General features: G+C 37.4%; 1 protein-coding gene across 2 annotated transcripts in view; it reads right to left on the minus strand.

The window, feature by feature from the left end:
* TTC21B (tetratricopeptide repeat domain 21B) overlaps positions 1-23080 on the minus strand; it is an 84537-nt gene that overhangs the window by 16158 nt on the left and 45299 nt on the right. For both annotated transcript variants that reach the window (XM_040475261.1, XM_040475260.1), the window contains 7 exons: positions 22689-22795; positions 15611-15799; positions 13860-13970; positions 12540-12621; positions 4552-4702; positions 3930-4091; positions 1870-2065 (listed from right to left, as the gene is read on the minus strand). In XM_040475261.1, the coding sequence (XP_040331195.1) occupies positions 1870-2065; positions 3930-4091; positions 4552-4702; positions 12540-12621; positions 13860-13970; positions 15611-15799; positions 22689-22795 (998 nt within the window). The remainder of the gene's footprint in view (positions 1-1869; positions 2066-3929; positions 4092-4551; positions 4703-12539; positions 12622-13859; positions 13971-15610; positions 15800-22688; positions 22796-23080) is intronic.

Raw genomic sequence — 23080 nt, forward strand, 5'->3', positions numbered from 1 at the left:
ATCACATCTCTCCACAAAAGGGCCTCCCCACTTTCCTTATACTGTTTCCTACACCACTTTTACCTGTAACTCTAGGACAAAATGTAATAGATTTTGGTTTGTACACAGGCAGTATGCTTTGCCTTATCATCCCTAGATTATGATAAACTCGATAAAAGAGACTATACACTTTTGTGATTCCCATTTTGCCTAGCACCCACTGGCTGCTTAGTGAATATTCATTTTATTAATACATGCAGCTTATGAGTTAAAAGAAAAAAATGCCAGATAAAACTCACTGCTGAAACTTCAGTTCATGCATCAGTCTTAGGCTGGAATGGTCAGTGAACAGATTTGAGGGTAGTATATTAGTAATCACACATATATGAATGGTAAAAACAATGCAGTCTCACCAACAAAAAAAACTGGCACAGTACTGCTAAGAAACAGCCGTGATGTCACTCACTGATTTTGGTGTTCTCTCAAACCTCATGACTTAAACTCTCTCCCCTACTTCTGCTCTCCATTCATCAGCCGCTGCCGTCCATCTGCTGCCACACGGCCCACCCCTGAGAGGGTCACGTCATGGTCAGCAGAAGGGTGCTGCTCTAGAATGTCACTGCTGCTGATACTACCTTGCTGTCAAGTTCCAAGGGTGGCTTACAGGGGTGATAAAGTGCCATCTAGGATGCTTGTGCACAAATGGCAACAGGAGCTAGAGGTTCCCCAAAGCTCTCCTCGGTCATGGGAGGCAAGAGGAAGGGGCCACTGCAGGGGGGTTTTGGTGGCTTACTGCTACCACTGTGATCTCTGAACCGCAAGAAAACACAGCAAAGTTCTGTATGTCCTCTGAGAGACATAAATTCTGAATTTTTGGTGGCCTACAACACTGTTGAATGGAAGAACATGAAATCCGATGAGTATGCTTAGAACTAGCGATCACCCACTGCTGATGAATGGGGTCCCTAGAATTCCTTCCTTAGTATCAAGCAACTGAAGAAATACAGCACTGTGTGAGAGAAGGCAACACCAAGCACCCAGAGTGAGAAGGTGGATATGAGTGAGGTGAAAAGAGAAGAAAATCTCTGATCTAATTATTATTTGCTCTAATTATTATTATTGTTGTTACTATTATTATTTTTGCAGGGGGAAACAACACCATTATTCTCACGACTGAATTATAAGCGGTCAGTACTGACCTCATTTAGCCTTAGATTTGGAAACATTTCAAGTTTGCATAAGTGAAAAGGTGAGCTATCAAGGCAGACAGGTATTTATTTTCACTTAGCAAGTTAAGTGAAACAACACAGAAACTTTCCAGAAGATAAAGCCATTCCTTTGAGTTAATTTATGCCCTTTTTTTTTTTTATTAATTTTTTTTTTTCAACGTTTATTTATTTTTGGGACAGAGAGAGACAGAGCATGAACAGGGGAGGGACAGAGAGAGAGGGAGACACAGAATCGGAAACAGGCTCCAGGCTCTGAGCCATCAGCCCAGAGCCTGATGCGGGGCTCGAACTCACGGACCGCGAGATCGTGACCTGGCTGAAGTCGGACGCTTAACCGACTGCGCCACCCAGGCGCCCCAATTTATGCCCTTTTGAAGAAGAATTTCCTTTTCTTAGAATTTACCATTCTAATAGAAATAAATATAAATACATATATAAAGAAATACAAATAAATACAAATATAAATAAATAAATATAAACAACATATCAAAATAGTAACAAAACTGTTTCTTCTGGAAACAGAGGTATATATATATTACGTAGAATTATGCCGAACTACAGAGGCAATTTGTACTTGTAATTAAGTCAATCTTCAGAAAGTAAACAACTATTTCTATACCACCAAGGAAAGATAATATAAAGCTGAAAAAGAAAATCTAACCTCAGATGTTGCTATTTCGGTGAAGGTATTCAATGCTTGTTCAACATTAGACTTCTGTTTGGTAGCGACTAGGCAATAGTTTTCCATTATGCGAAGCTGTACATGACCCTGAATGGTCTGAGGTTTTAGTTCTTTAAGGAGTTTTTCTGCTGTTCTCACTGCTAATTGCACAGACTCTTGCTTCTCAGTTGAATTCCTATATACAATTAAAAATAAATCTGTCTGTTACTCATGAAGTAAAATTCACTGATTTTGGAATGAGCCCTAGGGTACACTGGCTTCTTTGCTGTCACTTATTTAATGTAACCCTTTTGTGGAATGTCACTCATTCTCTTCTAATACAAGGTGAACCACAGTTACAATGCATTAGATTTAAACAATTAATACAGCTTTAATGAAACACCATTAAACATTTATTCACTTTAGACAGAAGACAAAAATTGGACAATATCTGTATGTGGTGAGTGTGTTCATTTCCACTAATATAAAACTAGAATTCAGGAGAAGTAGAATCATACAATTATCAAGTGGTACATATACTCAGAAAATGAAAGGAAAGAAAGGAGGGAGTAAAAAGTAACTAACTGCTGAAGCACCTACTATGTGCCAAGTACTGCAATATTTTTACCTGTCTATCAGTCTCTCAGAAAAGAAACTATGTATCTGTCAAAGGCTGTAAATGTCAAGTGTAAAAACAATGTGGATATGTGACATCAATTTTCTTATTTTAAAAAAAAATATATAAATCAATTAATAAAAGGAAATTAAATTCTCAAAGCCCATTCACTAAACCATTGTTTTTTTTACCTCAGGCTTCAGGCTTTACCTTCTCTAAAACATTTCACATTGTTGAATACCTTCTTCAAAGTTTCCCTCCTTTGCCTTCTGTAATATTATGGGTCTCTTGCTACCATGCTGACTGTCCTTTTCTGACTTCCCTTCCTCCTCCAATCCCCTTAAACGTTAGCCCGAAGTTTAGTTTTCAAACTTATGTTACTGCATTCTATTTGCAAAGAGGCCATTCATTGAGCTCCAACTGTCTACTCTGATCACACATCCCCCACACCTGTATCTCCAGCTGGGACCTCCCTTCTGAGTTCTAGTTTTATATTTTCAACTATTTGCTAAATAGTTCCATGAGGACAGCCTATAGTTGCATAACAGTATGTCACCTAAACCTTTATAAACAAACAGAAACATGCCTCTCCTTTGCTCTAAAACTTTTAATGGTCTCTATAACCCAAGCCTTCAAATCTGTCATTAAAACCTCTCAGCAGTCTGTTCTCATTTTCTCTCACACCCCTGTGCATCTTCCCCTGACTGCTTTGCACTGCTAGGATTTCTATAAATTCTTGTAACACTTACTATCCATTTCACCCATTTCTGTTCTGTCAAAGATCCAATGGTTTCAGATATTGTCTTGCCTCCTAAGTAAATTACATGCTCCTGAAGGCAGAAACTACCTTATGTACCTTACGCATTTACATCCTTATATATCCCCTACAATGCCTTGCCCATTTCTGAGAACAAGCAACTAACACAGGTTGACAGCAAAGGCACTATTTATCAGCAGTGCACCACGGTGGCTATTAGCAGGAACTTTGAGGTCACGTAGAACTCAGTCCACATCTTGCCCCCACCATTTACTATCACATTAGATAGGTTAACTCTGAGCTTAGTTCACAACACTGTTGCAGGGAGTAAATAAGACAATGCACATAAAGTATATAGTATAGCACAGGGTATGGCAGAGAACTACCATATGCTAAGGAGTTACTGTTACTGTGTGGACAGCTTTTGCTAAAGTAATCAAATTCTACAATTTATGCTGTTTCAACAATTAGGGAAACGTCTTTGTAGCATGCTTATTCTGATTTAGGAAGCCTCTTAAAAGCATTTCATGCTTATTTCAGAGAATGGCTATTCTAGCTATGATTTTTTTTCACCTGCCTTTTCATTAGTGCTCTCCTAGAGTTTAGCCCTCTTTTAGAAGGTATCCTTGCTTGTTATCCCTAGTAAGTGTTTCCAGAAAAGGGAGAATTTGTCAAATGATAACTCACCCTAGGTTTCCATCCAGATTTTCAAATACTTCACCTCCAACAGTTTCATTATCTGGATTCAGACAGATTTCTATCATATTATAAAGGGCATTTTGGCCCCAGTCACTGTCTTTCCGAGCTTTATTAAAGTGTCGAAGGGCATCATTTGGTTCTCCAGTATACCTTGTTAGATATTAAAAAAAAAAATCACTTATTTCAATTGTCGACTACAAACTTTAAGTCATTTATAATATCTTTGGTAAAGATTTGGTTAAAATTATTAACATGTTTTTTTAAAGTTTTTAATTTGAGAGAGGAGAGAGCACAAATGGGGGAGAGGGGCAGAAGAAGGGAAGGAGGGAGGGAGAGATGCAGGGAGGGAGGGGGAGGGAGAGAGAGAGAGAGAGAGAATGAATCCTAAGCAGGCTCCGTGCTCAGCCCAGAGTCCGACTTGGGGCTGGATCCCATGACCCTGGGATCATGACCTGAGCCGAAATCAAGAATTGGATGCTCGACCCACTGAGCCACCCAAGCGCTCCATAAAATGTAGATCCATCTTAAGACAAAGGAAAGTTTATTCTACTTTATTCACAATGAGAAAGAAAAAAACTATCATGTAGGATTTATTCACCAACAGATTTACCAAAGATATAGTCCTTTACAGTACTGAAATCCCGGCTCCAATTTGGCTCTGGAGTTACGTTTTTCAGCCATTAAGAAAAATCGTGGAACATCCTCAAGTTTTCCACATCTTCTCAGGAAATCAATTAAACGAGATAATGTCATGTAATTATCTAGAAACAAAGAATATTTCAAATATAGACAACATTTTATATCTCTTGTTTTTGTGGTTATAATCCTGCTTCATTAAAGTACAGTTTACTTTAAGTGATGTAGAATTTAAATACAAGCAAAAGGAATGCTTTAGGTATTATAAACCCTTAAAAAGACTGTATGAGTAATTGGATAAAGGTTTGGTTGGTCTGGGCAGTGGGAGAAGGTTCTATACAAGCCAATGTATAAAAATGTACATTTGTTATAACTTAATTTTCAACTGTTCCTGGGACCAAAATCTAGATACAGTCTCTGCATTGATCATCTAAACTGTAACTGTAGAATTCAGGAGGGTTGATGTGATTACACAGGGTTAAGACTATCTCTGACGTCCTTTCTCCTCCACCCTTAGCTAGGAACAGGGTGAGAACAGTACTTTTTGATGATAATGTTTGGGGTGGGCAATCAGAAATTTTACTCCAGACTTTTCTTAATATGTATATGTGACTAATGTACTAGACACTAGCTTACCATAATACAACTGTAACAAATCAGTCCTAGTATTTTAATCCTAATTTGCCTTCTCCTAAGAAAAAAGAATTAATTTAGTTCTTTGGTATCAGGTATAATTTACTGGCAGGTTCCTAGAAAGCCTTCTCCCAATTCTATCTAGTTCTTTTATATCATTAAAATACTGAAAATTTTAATAAATATTTTTTAATATTTATTAAATTAATAAATTTAATAAATATTTTTCAGATTGTAAAAATAACGCATGGACATTTTAGAAAATTTGGAAAAGTATAAAGAAGAAAAAGAAATCACTCATATTCCCACCAGCTAGAGATGACCACATTTTGGTACTTTTCTTTTCATATATTTGTGAGTGAAAATCATTCTATCAGTATTTATGTATCTACTTTTATTATATCAATATTTAATATATATAAAATTAATATGCAATATTAATATACAATATTAATATATACAAAATTGAAGTCACACTTGGGGTTTTAATTTTGGTTCAGCATTATACAATAAACATTTCCCAAGTCATTAGTCTTCAAAAACATGATTTAAATGGCTGCATAATAGTCTATTATATCAATGGCTTATATTTTATTTCTCTATAGTTGTGCTTTTTAGATGTTTGGACTCTCAAGTTTCAGTGAGCACAGGACTCATAGTAGGGGATTTGCGAAAATCATTGTATAAGCTGTGCTGATCTTTTCTGTTGAGTGAATTAGAATTAAAACACACAAACAAAAACTTTTTAAGAAATTTTTCCTTGATTTTATGTTCTAAGGAGAGAAAATATATGATCCAGCAAGTCCACTTCTGGGTATATATTCAAAAGAATGGAAAGCAGGGAATCAAGTAAATATGTGTGCACCTGTGCTTACAGCAGCATTACTCACAATAGCCCAAAGTGAAAACAACCTAATGTTCATCACCAGATGAATGGACAAATAAAGTGTGGTATATACACACAATGGAGTATTACTCAGCCTTAAAAAGGAAGGAAATCCTGACATATGCTACAGCATGAACATTGAAAGCATTATACTAAATGAAATAAGCCAGGCACAAAAGGGCAAATATCATATGATTCCACTTATATAAGGTATCTACCTACAGTAGTCAAATTCATAGAGAGGTAGAATGGGAGTTGCCAAGAGATGGGGGAGGGGAGCAGGGGGCGTTAGCGTTTAGTGGGTACAGAATTTTAGTTTAGAATGATGGAAAAGTTCTGAAGATGAAAAATGGCGATGGGTACAAAATAATTGGAATGTACTAAATGTCAGCGAACTGTACACTCAAAAATGGCTAAAATGGCAAATTTTATGTTATGTACTTTTTGTTATGTTACCACAATAAAAAATCCTTAAAAAAAAAAAAAACAAACAAACTTCTGTAGGCTTGGTTTCTACTCTATTACATGATGTTAACGTAATCCAGGTTGACAACATCATCATTTGCCTTCCTTTACCTAGTATCTTGAGATTTTGTTCTTCCTGTTTTTTGGTATCACTAAAATACAGAGCATGGTTTCAGAGAAAGAGGATTCAACTAGTGGTCTTGTCTTTTAGCTATGGAAATTCAAACAAATTACTCAAATTTTCTGAGTCAAGGATTACCTATTTTCTTAAAATAGGAATATAATATTGACCCTCAACATGTCATAGAGACCAAATAGAAAAAGGTCATGAAAGAGCTTTAAAAATACAATGGTCATTAGTGGGGAACCTGGGTGGCTCAGTCAGTTAAGCGTCTGGCTCTTGGTTTTGGCTCAGGCCATGATCTCACGGTTTCGTGGGTCCAATCTCTGCATCGAGCTCTATGCTGACAGGACGGACTCTGCTTGGGACTCTCTGTCTCCCTCTCTCTCTGCCCCTCCCCAGCTTGCACTGTTTCTTTCTCAAAAATAAATAAACTTAAAAAATTAAAAAAAAATTACAATGGTCATTAGTAATACTTACAACTCCAAAAGTGTGAATAGAAACTAGGGATAACTACCCACAATAAAGTCACAGGACCTAGAAGCTGTCTTGGATTAGGCAGGATGTGAAGGTGAAAATTTCTGGCCAAAGTTTTTTTGTATGATGTTGCTAATATGTGCGATGCATGATATTGCTAATATTATCTAAAGTCAACATTGGGAGGACAGTTTCTTAAATAATTATCACTTTCCAATACTACTGAAATGTATTATTAGTTCAAATTATAATTACCACTGACACTGACTTGTCTTTTGGTTAACCATGAAATCTGACAAACAGGCAAATTTCTGTACTTAGGGAATCCATTGAAAAGTGAAATGTATTATATATTCTGAAAAAACTTAGCTCATACCTATTGAGGGATAGGGAGAAGATACCAAATGATTATAGTGTGATGCGATGCAGCATGAATAAAAGTGCTTTGGAATTACAATGCACAGAATTCCTAACTGCCCGAGGTAGGCGGGAGGTTTCACATGGAATCAGACCTTTGGGCAGCCTGAAGGCTACGAGGAGGATCTTGCTAGACATACCAAGACATTCCAAGAGGCATATGGCATGTGCAAAGACAGAGCAGAGCAGCATGGGGAGTGCTGCTAAGTCCAAGGTTACCTGATATTAAAGTGGAGGAAGAGGGGTAAGAAATACAAATGGACCAGTAATTTAGGGCTGCCTTATTACCAAAATAATGCTATGATTTTAGACTTTCCCCTGGAGAGCCATCCTAAATTGTACGCCAAGCAGCAGTTTTTGATTTACAGAAGTGCTATGAAGGTGTCAAATGGCAGGAGCCTAGAGACTGAAAGGATGAGTGCGGGGGCTGCACTGGTCTCGGTGAGAGGGGATAAAGGCGCTAATTCGAGCAGTAGGCTTAGCAGACGGCAGCCTGGATGTGACAGCTGGCTCTTTAGCAGACAGAACTGATGAACCCTGTTAAGAAGTTAGTGTGAGGGAAGGGACAACCCAAGATGATGTGGAGATTTTAAGAGTTAAGAGGTGTAATCTGTCAAGAGAACAGTAATTACCTCTATAGGAAGGACTGTCTACTAGTTAGGTTAACTCAAATTAGACAGTGCATTTCTGAAGTCAGCTAAAATACAGCATTAATTTAAGGTATAACATGTGTTACTTAGGATGACCTATAATTCATGCAGAGAGTAAGTATAGATACTCAGGTTTTAGAATGATTCTGATAGAACATATCTGTGAATAGAGTCCTATCAGGAATAAAGAATGCAAGATTAAAAACCTAAAATATGACAGAGACCACAAAAATTTTAACATTTTGTATTTTTAAATGACTGGGTATTTTAGTCATGCATTGATCCATTCAACCAATACATATTTATTTTGTACCATCTATGTGCTTGGTGATTCGTCTGATGCTGGGGACTAAGATGAATATGATGTGATCTCTGCAAACTTGAGGAGACTGTAGTCCCATGGAGAAGACAAATGTATGCATAAATACTTTCAGAAAGATACTAGAAGAGACGAGACAAAGAGATATGGGTGAAGTCATCCAGGATTTGGGTGACCAATTCATCCCACTTTGTTGAGACTTTCTTTTAGCATTGGAAGTACTGCATTCCAGGAGATCCTCTCGTCTCTGGCAAATCGAGGTAGATGGTCCACCTACTCAGCATCACGTAAGGCATCTTAAAACATAGGTGGTGGCAGTAAGGTACAGGCTTTTGTTTTTGGTAAAGGGTGAGTATATTTTGGATCATGTGTTGGGAAAGAGAAAAAGAATAAGGAAGGCAATGTGCACTATAGGCAAAAGGAAAAAGAAACATGCAAAGATTTGGACATATGGATATATGTGATTTGGTATTTCCAATGTACAAAGTCTGTACACTGAATTTACAAATAATTTATTTTATATTTGTTTATAAACAGACAGTCCAAAGCTGCCAGTCTACTAAGCCAATTTGACTATTATCTCTTTCAACAAAATGCTGATGCCAAGTTACCTGGCTGAGACCAAATTCACATGACAGATGAGGGCTTCTTCAAATCTTCTATGTGAGGGCACTAGCATCATCAATGGCTTAAAAATATTCCAAGGGCAGAGGTTTGTTTTTTTAAAGAAGCCAGGTTTGATTATTCACTCAGAGAGAAGTGCTACAATATGAGAACAGCTTGGGACAGAATGAAAATAGTATGTGTGTCCCTTAAACTGGCAGTTCATAGAAGGAGAAAAGGACAAGCAGAGTCTAGAACCCCGGACAGAAATGGCATGACAAAAATAACTTAGGCTTGAAGAAAGTAAGAGTAAGCTTTGGGCAACTGAGGTGGGAAGATGTACTCAGAGTGAGTAGAAGAGGTAAGATGTTAATATAATTAACTGCACTCTTTTATTTTTTTAATGTTTATTTATTATTTTTGAGAGACAGAGAGAGAGAGAGAGAGTGGGATGGGAGGAAGAGAGAGACGAAGACAGAAAATCTGTAGGGGGCTCTGTACTGTTGCCAGAGAGCCTGATGCGGGGTTTGAACTCCCGAACTGTGAGAGAGATCATGACCTGAGCTTAACCCAGGCCTGAGCCACCCAGGCACCTGGATTAACTGCACTCTTTTAAATAACACCTGGGTAGAAGCTGGGACAGACTGGGGAAAGAAAGAAACAACAACAGAGCATGAGGCAATCCAAAGGTGGGAGAACATTTAACAAGATAATAAAAATAGTAGAAATAAAATAAAATGTTGTTATCACTATAAAGACAGAAAGGACTTATTTTCTTTCAACCTTTACTCTAACGAGGGGTATTTTGTTTGTAAGTAGAAAGTGTTGTTCTCAAATTCAAACTTTTTAAAAGTAGAAGCATTAGTAACTACAATAGTAGAGTCTATAAGGTTTTTGAGTTGCCCTACTTGAAAGAGACAGCTGCCCAAACCAGGCAGTTCTGGTTGCCCGTGGTGGCATCCCACCATGAAGGCATTAGGGTTTACAAGAACTGAGTGACACCTCTAGGAGTCCTCTGAGATTTCAAACACTTTTTGGTAAAAACGTAAGTAACACACATTACTGTTTCCACCTTCCTTTCCTGTTTTCCTTTTCCTCCCCACCTTCCCTCTCCCTTGTTCCCTTTGCTCCTCCCACTCTTTTTCTATCCAATATTTACTGAGCACCAAGTTGGCCAGATACTGTTCTAAATCCTGGAAACACAGCAACAAAGACAAAGTTCCTGGCCACTTGATGCTTACATTCTATTATTTAGGGTGATATAAAAAAGCCGAACACAAGATAGAAAGATAGAGAGCAGTAAGAGGTGTCATTGATACAGGATGGCTGCAGAAGGGTGCTCTCAGGATGTGACCATGCTGGAGCCAAGTCCTGAAGGCGTGAAGTAGCCGCCACCAGAATATTCCAGGAAGAGGGAAGAGCAATTTAAAAGTGTCAGGGCACTAAGCTGCGAGGACTGTTGCCTACCTAATGTCTACCATCACTTTCTTCCTTACTATCAGAATTCTGATTTTATCCTACATGGCACTGGGTTCAACTAAAAGATGACCTTTCCCACCATCTTTTGCAGCCATGCAGGTGCTTCCAGAAGGGAAATTTTTTACAGAAAAAAAAAAAAAAGATGGTTCACTAGGGAGGTAATCCCTTTTAGCCACCTCCACCCCAACCTTCCCCATCTGGGCCCTGGAACGTTGATGCTAGAGCTGCAGTCATCCTGGACCATGAGGTGATACTCAGAGTGGAAGTCAGGCTGATGAGGGCAGGAGAAAAAGGCAGAGGACTCAGGTGTCCTGATGATACTGTGGGTCCTCCATGCCACTCTCCGCATAACCGACTTCTACATTTCTTTTACATAAGAGGAAAATAAAGAGCCATAATCATTCAGGCCACTGGAACTTTGAGAGGGACAGTCTCTGCTACTTTCAGCTGAAAGCATTTCTCGACTGTCTGGAGGCAAGGAACAGAAACGGGAGAGTTTGAGAACACAGCATTAACTATCTACGTGAGAGACGCTGATGCCTGAGACCAGGTGGCAGCAGCACAGGAAGTAAAAGGTGATGGGATTCCAGGTATGCCCTGAAGGTAGAGCAACGGGGATATGCTGACAGACGGGATGTGGTAGAGAGACAGATGAGCCGAAGGTAACAGTAGGGTTTGGGGCCTAAGTGGGTAAATGGTGATACTATTTACTGAGGTGAGAAATGGAGGAGTAGATTTGGAGGGACAGAAGGAGAGATCCATTGTTCTACAGAAACATGTCAAGCTGGAGACCCCCCAGGACAGCAGGGTGGGAATGGGTCAGGACTGGAGGAACATGCTTGCAAGACACCAGCATACACGTAGGACATAAAGCCATGGGCCTGGATGAAGTCGCCCAGTGGGCTGACTATATTAAAAAAAAAAAAAAAAAGTTTGAGAGCCCGGGTCTAGAACATCCTGATATTTACAGGTCATAAAGAGAAAAGAGATCTAACAAAGATGCAGACAACAAAAAAAGAAAAACCAGGGAAGCCCAGCGCCCCAGCAGGCAAGTGAAGAAAGTCCTTCACGAGGGAGGGAAGGAGCTGTGCTGAGCGTAAGGACAGGCCACGGAAGCAGACAGCTGAGACATGAACGCAGGCTCTGGCAGCTTGGAGGTGGCCGCCTGTCCTGCAGAAACAGCCTCCCTGGACTGCAGGAGCGGAGCAGATGATGTGGAGACAGCACAGATGGAAACCGTTTAGAGGAGATGTTCTATCTGGGAAAAGCGAAGAATGGAGCATTAATTGGCAGGAAGAGTAACTGGACAGTTAAGAACTGGCTTTTAGTTAATATATTTAGCAAGGGGCTATCACGCCATACTTGTGCGTGGACTTGGGAAAAAACGGTGGTGCAGGAGAGACAGATGTGCCTGAAGAAAGCCCTCCAGGGGGACAGGGGTGGCATCCCTGGCCCACAGGGAGACACTGGCTGTGGGAAGGATGGCAGATCTGGGGAGGACAACGGCTGCGAGAAGGCAGACCTGATGAAAGGCGAATGGAGTTCTTCCAGTTGCTCGTATTTTCCTACTCAAGTGGGCGGCAACATTTTTAGTTGAGGACAAGGAAGGGGGATGAGGGGACTAGAGGTTTGAGGAGGGGGAGGAGAAGGTATAAAAAGCAGCTGGAATGAGTGAATTCATTAGAGAAATACAGCAGGATTGCCAGGCAGCATCTGAGGGCCCACTGGGGGTCTGTGGTCACAATTTAAAGTGAGGCCAGTCAAAGGTGCTGCATTTTCCTTACAGCCATTTCTGCTACTCAAAGGCAGGTGTGGAACAGAGAGGTGGATTTGACTGAGGTTTTCATAACAGTCAAAAAGAAGAGAAAGGAAGTTGACTGCATTAGTAAAAACATAATTAATGGATATTTACCTGGTTTGCGTTCTAAAAGCTGCTGTAAATGAAACACTGCTTGTTCATAGTCCTGTTTCCTGAACATGAGATCTGCCATCATCTATAAAGGTAAAAGTTGGTTCTAAAAATATTGCCATATATTTTACAAAGCATACCTTTCCTGTCAAGATTTAGGGCTATGAAAACACCTATGAAAAACATGAAGAGGGCAAAGTTTTACAAAAAGGAGCCATTTAAAATTCAAGTATATCGAGGAGCCTGGGTAGCTCAGTTGGTTGAGCATCTGACTTCAGCCCAGGTCATGATTTCACCATTAGTGAGTTTGAGCCCCACGCAGGGCTCTGTGCTGACAGCTCAAAGCCTGGAGCCTGCTTTGATTCGGTGTCTCCCTCTCTCTGCCCCTCCCCCATTCACGTTCTTGTCTCTCTCTCTCTCTCTCTCTCTCTCTCTCAAATTAAATAAACATTAAAAAAATAAATAAAATAAAATTTGAGACTCAAGATATGAATTACACTAATTCATATCACTGTAACAGAAGATAATTAAGGATGTGAAACAGATCACTCTGTTCACAAAACTTCATTTTTAGCAGAAAATATGTTTCAAGTGGCTATTTTAAAAACCGAAACTTGAAGGGAATTGCACACTCTATGTGCCGTGATAGAAAAGATGCCTCCCTGGATTTGGCTAAAAGGACGAGAAGATTTAAAAAAAACCCAAATACTCTTAAACCCTAAATATTCCAAAGCAATTTAAAATACACAAGATCTACTGAGCTTTTCTTATTGTGTTTTAAAAGGGATGCTTTTTATACTTCTTTTTTTTATAATAATAATTTTCAGTGAACCTCACATACTATCATCTACCTAGCCGTTGGGAAATGAACTCGTATCTCAACCCGGGTAAAAATGAGAAAGCAAAGCACACCATCTTAGAACAATACATCAAGGCTTCTCTCTGTAACTACAAAAGTCCCATGGAAACTTTTTAATTAGTCCTGCATGTCTGGGTAAGTACTTAAAAGTCAGTCGTTAGCAAATGATAGCTTTGTCACATCAACTCTTCCTGATCATGTATCCTCTTTGGCATAAAGACAAATTAACTAGACCCCAAAGGGAAAGTAAAGGCCTGACCTAGGTTTGCCATTCTTATAAAACAAAGAGATTCTTGGTCTTTATTGGTAAAATATGCTAATAACGTTAAAAATACTGTTTCTTCCAAAAGTCAACATGAGCCAGGCCTCTCATCTAGTATTAGTTTTACGGGGTAAAATTTGAAACTTCCACATGGAATATAAAACACAACTGCCTTTCCAGCACTGAAGTCCTTTGCACTGACCATGGTGGCAGCTTCATTGTCCTGGTCACTCTGGAGAAGCAGCGCACAGTGCCGCAGGCAGGCATCAGGGTCGTCCTGTGCCAGGTACAATCGAGCCAGCTCCAACAGGATCTGTAGAGAAAAAGCGCAAGATTAGTCAGAAACTGTTTGGATTAAAAAGTGCATATGGAAAATGTCTGGACACAGATTACACTTCAGCTGACCAAAAGCAATTGCAATAAAAATGCCAAGTATGATCGGCAGGAAAACTATACACATACCCCCCTCTATTTTCTCTTATACTGGAAGAAAGGGGGAAAACAGGTAGTAACTCACTTGAAAGGTATATAGACACAAAGCACTGTGAAAAGAACACTGGTCTTAAATCAGAGAGAGATTAGATTCTAGTCCAGGCTTCTCCACGATGGGGCCAGGTCCCTGTTATCCCTCTAAACCTGTTTTCTCATTTGAAAAATAAAAAGCTTTTAGCAGATAATTTCCAAAGTATGCTTCAGATTTGAAAACATGATTCTAACTCCTTTAACCACCACTATACAAGGTACTTATTTGGCTATGTCTTAAGGGTTATTTTTGCCTTACATCTGAAAGAGTTGTATTCATTTTACAATGTTCAATTCAAAACCATAAATTTTGGGGCGTCTGGGTGGCTCAGTTGGTTAAGCAGCTCAGGTCATGATCTCGCAGCTCAAGTGTTCGAGCCCTGCATCGGGCTCTGTGCTGACAGCTCAGAGCCTGGAGCCTGCTTCAGGTTCTGTGTCTCCCTCTCTCTGCCCCTTCCCAACTCACACTCTGTCTCTCTCTCTAAAAAAAATAAACATTGAAAAAAAAAATAAAACCTTAAATTCTAAAATATAGTTGTCTTTTCTCCTGCATCATGCAATAAATGCATCAGAGAAAGACAAATACTATATGATTTCACTCATGTGTGAAATTTAAGAAACAAAACAAATAAGCAAAGGGAAAAAAAAAAAGAAGAGAGATAGAGGCAAACCAAGAAACAGACTCTTCACTGTAGAAAACACACTGATGGTGACCAGAGGGGAGGTGGGTGGAGGTATGGATGGGGATGAAGGAGGGTACTTGTGATGAACACTAGGTGTTGTATGGAATTGCTGAATCACTATATTGTACACCTGAAACTATTATTATGCTGTATGTTAACTAACTGGGATTTAAGTTAAAAAAAGAAAAAGAAAAAAAGAAGTATTTAGCCATATATTAATTTTTTTAAATTAATCATCTATCTAGATTTGAGAGAGTAACAGCATTTTAATTTACATAACCAGACACGTATAGAAGTTTTCTTTACCAGTATTATCCTTACAGGTATTCTCATGCTGTGCCACTTTAGGTAAGAGATTCGTCTAGTCACTTTTCTGCATATCCAGCACCAAATAGCAATTGAAATACAGAGGTGTTCAACAGCAGTTTAGTAAACTGAACTGAATCATGAAGACCCAGATATTCGAGACTGAGAAATTGTTTTAGAGTGATTATCAAAACATAGATTAATATCAAAAAAACCAAAGAGCTTACTGATTTATTTTATGTCACTTCTTCCACGATAAGTTTTAGACTCTGACATTATTACATAAGGTATTTTGAAGAATTTCTAGAAACAATATTAATTTTTTAGCTTGTATTTTTATTACATTTATTTTTTTACAAACAAGCTGGTAAGAATTTTACATCTGGGGCAATTAGATGACATCTGGAATAAAAGGCGGTGAAAATTTTATAAAGGTTCTGACCTTATTATCTGTTTCACAATGAACAAGAGCCTCTCTATAAAACTTAATTGCTTTTTCATAGTCTCGCTGAGCAACAGAATGTTTGGCAATCCCTGCACAAATTTCAGCTGCTAAATGCTTCTGTGCAGAAGCTGCGTCTGGCTGTTCCATCTGAACACGTTTTAGTATCCGAGATTGTAATTCTCGAGCCTAGAAGAAAATAAGGATAAAAAGGAATTTAAAAAAGAAATGGAAAATAAGTTAAACAATTATCAATAACTCACACACAGCATACATTTACAGAAGATATATTTAAGCATTATTGGCCTTAAATCTAACAAAGCCTGATCCAAAGAAAATGTCTTAATTGAGGTCTTAAACATGTGCTTGTTTGCAAATGAGCCAGCATGCACATATCTTTCCAAACAAAGTATAATAAAATTTCTGAGTCTTTTCCCACTGTTATAAGGATATGTACAGAAGGCTCACTAAGGAGGAAATGCAGGCATGAAACAAATATATGGAAAATAATCTAGATGCTGCAATTAAATACGTGGAAATATAAAATGTTTATTAAATTAATAAAGTAGTATCTAAAAATTATTAAATCAAATATTGGAAGGTTTCAGGCAGTAAGTACATCCATATATCGGTGATGACAAACGAATGAGTCCAAACATTCTTGGAGAGCATCCTAGCAAAACATGCTAACTTGATAAAACGAATCAAACTACTGAACTTAGTTGTTCCACTTTTGGGAAGGTATTATGGATGTTACTTAGAAGAAAAAAAGGAAACATGTTATCTGTTAAAAAGAAAAAAAAAACCAATCTGTTATTTGTTGTAAAAACAAAAAAAGAAACAACAAAAAATAAGAAATCTGAAAGCAACTCAAATGTCTAATGATGGGGAAATGACCAACGAACTGATGGTGTATATTTATAAGGTCCAACACTATACACAGATACCCAGAAAGGAGGTAGGGGCCTCCGTCAAGGTAAGAATGTAGAGCAGGTTATTAAACTAGAATATCAGCCTTATCACCTACCTACATGTTTGATTTGTGAAACATTGAGACCTTCCTTTTGTAAATGACAGAGAAGTCCTACGTTTTAGGCCTTCACAATAAAATTTAACTTTGAGCTATAGATAACCATCCACTAAGGCATTCATGCATTCATTTAACAAAGAGTAAAATGCCCACCATCTGCCACACATTATGCTACACACAGGGAGCCCTTCTGGGGACTCCTGTCAGAATGTTGGTTGACAACTGGTATTTGACGAAGATGGTCTAAAGCAGAGTATTTTTAGAACCGTAGGTCATAACATTAATTTAAGGTGTCATAATAAGCATTCCTTTGGAAATGAAAGAGGAAAGATTAGAAAACATGGGTATATATAGCATGTGGTAAAGGTTAATATTGTTTCATGAAATTTTTATTTTGCTTATATGAATGTAAGCTTAAGTGCAGAGGTATGTGTATATTTGTATATTTGATGTTTTTTATACATACATATATTGGTGTGCATAGTTTTGCACACATATTCACAAACACACACTCATAGACAAAAAACTCTGAAACAACTGTCTAAATAGAGTGAATGTATCGTTCCATCTGGCAGTACCTTTTATATCTGTTGTGCCAGGTTATTATTAATTCTGCCTTCTTTCTCTCTCAAAAGTATTTTGGCTAGAATGATAAATTCTTTGGTCATGCTAGGTCTAAACGGTATACAATTCATTCTCAAGATAGCCTAAGTTTTATCTCTGCATCAATTAAATTGCTACAAAGTCAGATGAGTGGACCTCATTAGCTTAACTTCTAGAGAAACACTTTATTTATCTACTTATTTATTTAGGAGGGAGAGGGAGAGAGGGAATCTTAAGGTGGCTCCATTACATGGGGCCTGAGGTGAAGCTTGATCTCACAACCATGAGATCATGATTTGAGCTGAAATCAAAAGTAGGACGCTTAACCAACTGAGCCACCCTGCTCAGTGCCCTGCTTTGCATTTTCCTGAAGGCAAATAATCAGGGCAGATTTTTTGAGCAAAAGCTTTTGCATTTCCTATTAAAGTCATTTCATAAAAGAACAGTCAATGATTGTGAGTATATAATGATTAGAAAATATTTTCATACAGAATAAAATTTTCTTGAAGAATTGATACCATTTCCTATGTTTTTTCCTTGGGTTCCAGAAAGATTAAAGCTAAATTTAATTGTCTGTTAAAATAACTATATTAACTTTGATTGTCAATGCATTTACTTTCTCTCCTTATTTTATAATATTCTTGTAAATTCCATAAAACCCTTGGGTAGAATGACATATAAACATCTTATTTCATAGACTTCTTAATTTTCCTTTTATATTTCAATAGCCTTGTTGTATATGTATCTTACTGAAAGCCATATCAAAATAAAACTTATCAATAAAGTCAGAATGTCACATTATATTTTATATGAGGAAGATGGAGCTACATAGACATCAGGGAAAAAGCCACACGAATGTTAAGTGAAAAAAAGCAAAAATAAATATAATCTGTTCGTAGTAATTACAGCTACACTAAGTTAAAAGTCACAAAATTGTTAGTGTTTTATGACATATAGGTTGTTTGTATTTAATTTATTTAGATTTTATTTTCATAGAAAAAATGGTTAAGATGATAAAAAGTGATTTTTTCCCCCTGTAATTGTTCCTGCAATTAAAGAATTAAAATAATGTATGGTTTTCACGGGGCGCCTGGGTGGCTCAGTTGGTTAAATGTCTGACTTTGGCTCAGGTCATGATTTCACAATTCTTGAGTTTGAGCCCTATGTCGAGTTCTGTGCTGACAGCTCAGAGCCTGGAGCCTGTTTCAGATTCTGTGTCTCCCTCCCTTTCTACCCCTACCCTGCTTGTGCTCTCTCTCTCTCTCTCTCTCTCTCAAAAATAAATAAACATTTAAAAAAATTTTAAAAAATGTATGGTTTCCTTTCAATCATTCAACTCAAATTTCAAGCACCTGTCATGGTGGACAGATTTTTACGATGACTCCCATGATCCCCACCTCTTGATGTTCACTTCCTTGTATTAATCACCCCTCTTTGTGTGAGGTGTGGCCTATAACTTACTTGTAGCCAATAGAATATGGCAAATATGATGGAATCTCACCCCCATGATTACATTTCATAAGACTCTGTTAGTAGACTTATTCCATGCTGGCTTTGAAGAACTAAGTGACCCTATTAGCTGGCGTACCAGGCAAGGAGCTGATGAACCTCTAGGATCTGCAACAAGAAGCAAAAGGGAACTTGGAGCCCTAAGTCTCACAGCCTTGAGGAAATGAATTCTGCTAACAACCCATTTAAGCTTAGAAGTAGATCTTCCACCTGACAAGTCTCCACATGAGAACCCAGCCCTGGCCACACCTTGACTGTCCTGACACCTTTTAGAGGACCCAGCTAAACCATGCCCAGAATACACACCCACAGAAACTGTGAAAAAATAAATGTGTGTATTGTTTTCATTGACTACAACTTGTGGCGATTTGTTACACAGCATAGTAAACTAATGAAGCAAGCATTTGCTAGGGTCACAAAACATGGAACTACACCTACACTCATGGAAATTTTAATTTTAGCATGAAGACAGATAATAAAATAATAACGGCAAATTATGAGGGTCCTGTTTTATGGCTGGGAAATACCAGTTGCATTGGGATTACATAATAGGAGACCTGACCTAATCTTGGAGATCAAGTGAGACTTGAAGAATTACTGGTAGTACTCCCATGTGACTTTGAGGGAAGGAAAGGAGATGGGATGGATTACAGGCATTAGGAACGACAGGTGAAGGAAGAAGGTGCGGGATACTATGGTTTGACCAAAGAATGAGAAGGAAAAATGGCTAGAAATACAGAGATAATTTACATCAGGTAAGCTTGTTAAATAATTTGCTTTTTATTCTAGAGGGCAGTTTTTAACACAGGGTAGTTACTACTACATGTTTATAAGCAACAGGGTGACAACATCAGGTCTGCCCTTAGAGCAATTACTCTGGTGTTGTGGAGAACTGGAATGAAACAAGATTGGAAGGGGATGGGGATTAGTTAAGAGGCTCCTGGAGTCTGGGCAAAAGATAATGCTGGACAGGGCTAAAAGGTAACAGAAAGATGACGAGATGAAAAAATGTGGAGTTATTTCAGAAATCTGAAATCTTTAGAAAGTACAATTAATAAGACTTGGGGTTTCCCTAAATGTAGCAGTTCTGCCATGGCCTACAATGTTTAGCAATTATGCAAAAATACTAAGATGGGACTCCTAAAGTTCCATAAAGTGGAGATTAGGCTCAGTAATGGGCCCTGAATAAATGAACTTAAAATATCAAAAACTTTGATTATATTTATAAGTTTCTGTTTGAATTATAACTCAGGATTTATCTTTTTGGAGATCAGAAAGCATAGAATGTTAACAATTGGGAAGAAATTTAGGGCTCTTTAAATTTTATTAAAGATGAATAATCTCAGTGCTATAACATATAAACTTAAAATTATTTAAATTTGGCCCACTGGCATTGTCTAGCCATGTATACTGTTTCTCAGTATACTGAGTACACTGTTCTCAGTGTTGCTTGATTTATCTGCTCATACAACACAAGAACTCATATAACCAAGGCAGCTGTGACTAATAATACTTATAAAAAAGTAAAATAAGCCAAATTCACTTCTAAAATATTTTAAAAGTCTAAATTTACCAAAATTACACTTTTCTTGTAGCTAATGATAGCTAACCTAGGGTTAGGTGAAATTCTCTTATCAAGTGATAGAAAAATAGGGATAAAACCATACCAATTAAGGATAAGATATTAAGACTTTAAAGATTACATATTTTAATGAAATCATAAACTTAGATGGGTATCACAGAAATTTAATGAGTATCATAGAAATCTAATAGTCCAAGACCAATTCATTCGTAACTAGAATAAAAAAAATTATTGGACATATTGGGCAAATTACTGAAATATAGGTTATTTTACACACACACACACACACACACACACACACACACACACACACACACACCACTGTTAGCTAAAGCTCAAAATCAAAACATTTGATAAATTATTTGGAGAATGGAGAATTCTTCTGGGTACATGAAAATTGGGTCAAAAGGTGTCAAGCAGTGTGGGATTCTAGAAAGCATATAGGATTAGTAATGAAGTACTCTATGTTCCACTTCAAGCTCAGCAAAGATGTAGGATAAATCAATTAACAAATCTGACCCAAACGACATATGTTGAACTAAGTGCTCAGTAATGCCAGAAACACATTATTTCAAATCCACACGGAACCTATACCAAAACTGATTATAATGTAGGACACAGAACAAGCTTTAACAAATTTCAAAGGATTGAATCATTCAAAGTATGTCTTTGACCACGGTGGAATTTAACTAGAAATCAATATCCAAAAGATAATACTCAAATACAGAGAACTAGTGGCTGCCGGAAGGGAGGGAGTAGTGGAATGGGCAAAATAGGTGAAAGGAATTAAGAGGTATTAAAAAAAAAAAAGGTAACAAGAAAATCAGAACTGTTTGGAAACTGAATACTACACTTCTAAATAACCCATGGTTAAAGAAGTAATCAAAGGGGAAATGAGGAATATTATGAACTGAATAATAATAAACTTGTGAGAGGTAGCTAAAGCAATGCTTTGAGAAAAATTTTCACCTTAAATTAGTAAGAACAGAACTAAGGCTAACTAATCCATTATCTAACAATAATTCATCAATAAGCTAGGCAAAGATCAGCAAACCAGATCCAAAGAAAGTAGAGGAAACTAATTAATGAGATAAAGGGAAAACATTTAATGAAGCCAGAAAAGGGGAAAATTGGTTCTCTGAAAATATTAATAAACTCCTCGTGTAACTGATCATTAATAGAAGGAAAATAAAATCATCAGTATCGGGGCCATAAAAGAAGATATTTTTATAGCACTTGCAGACATTCAAAAAATAAGATACAATGAACAAATCTTAGTCAATAAATTTGACAATTAATGAAATGAACAAATTACTTAAAAACACAGCCATTCAACCTCACATAAGAAATCTAAAAATGATCAGTCTGAGGGGCACCTGGGGTGCCTTAGTCGGTTAAGTGTCTGACTCTTGATTTTGGCTCAGGTCATGATCTCACAGTTTGTGGGTTCGAGCGCCGTGTAAGACTCTGCACTGGCAGTCTCCCTCTCTGCCCTTTACCCATGTGCTCTCTCTTTTAAAATAAATAAACTTAAAAAAAATGATCAGTCTGAAACCCTCAGTGGAATCCTTTAATAAAAACTTGCCATCAACGAAGCCTTGAGGTAGAAATGGTTTTAATTTTGAATTACTCCAAATATTAAAGAAACAGCAACAGTCTTAGAGATCCAATCTCCCTTACGAACATAGATATACAAATTTTAGACAAAGTATTAGTGAGTATCTTTAAATCCCAGCAATATCTTTAAAAAAAAATCACAACGAAGTGACATTTATTTAAGGAATATAAGGGTGGTTTAACATTTGAAAACCAATTTAATACACCACGTTAACAAGAAAAAAAGGAAGATTCATGTGACCATCTTGATTAATGCAGAAAGTGCAGTAGATAAAACTTAAGTCATTTATAAAAAAAACTAATAGCAAACTAGAAGTTGAAAAATCATCAAAAACCATCAGCTGCCTAGGAATATATCTAAGGAAATGTGTATAAAACCTCTCCTCTGAAAACCCCCAAAATATTAAGGGAAACTAAGGAAGATATAAATAAACAAAAGTAGAAAAAACTGAATTCAAATCCTACCTATGACCCTGGTCATGTGATTTTACACAAATTATTAAACCAAGCTTCCTCAGGTACAAAAGTGGATTAAAAATATTAACTTGCTGTAATTGTTACAATGATTATCAATAACACATTTAAACAGTACAATCCATTGGCATTTGATCATTATTTCTATTTTGACTTATTTTCTGTGGTAGTTGGGCCAAAATAACTGGTCTTTCTCCTACCCGTGATGTATTCCCTTCTCCCCTCCCCTCCGACACCCCACAAGCACTCACAAGTACATTTACCTGTTGTAATGAAGCTATGGCATCACCAGGTCTTTCCACTTCACTATAAACTTTTGCTAGGAGAACATGAGAACGTCCATCCTCCATGAGAGCTGACAGTTCATTTACTATGAGAGAAGGTATTGGGAACAAACAGTCATTTTTAAATAAACATTTACATTTTTCTACAAGTTTTGAAACAGGTCTTTACAAAGAATGATTTTGAGAAATAGTGAATAAAGTTGAAAAACTTTCAGTCAGTTAACTGAGGGATGGCCAAATTAAACAAAGAAAAAAGATTTAGGATAAAAACTAGCTGGAAGAAAAGCTAAGGAACTGGATAACAACAAGGTTTTTCTTAGACTTACATTAAGAGATAACAATGTAACAATACATGTAAGAATTTCAATTTT

The sequence above is a fragment of the Herpailurus yagouaroundi genome, unplaced genomic scaffold (genome assembly GCF_014898765.1).
Source record: "Herpailurus yagouaroundi ecotype Mexico unplaced genomic scaffold, PumYag 140, whole genome shotgun sequence".
NCBI lineage: Eukaryota > Metazoa > Chordata > Mammalia > Carnivora > Felidae > Herpailurus > Herpailurus yagouaroundi.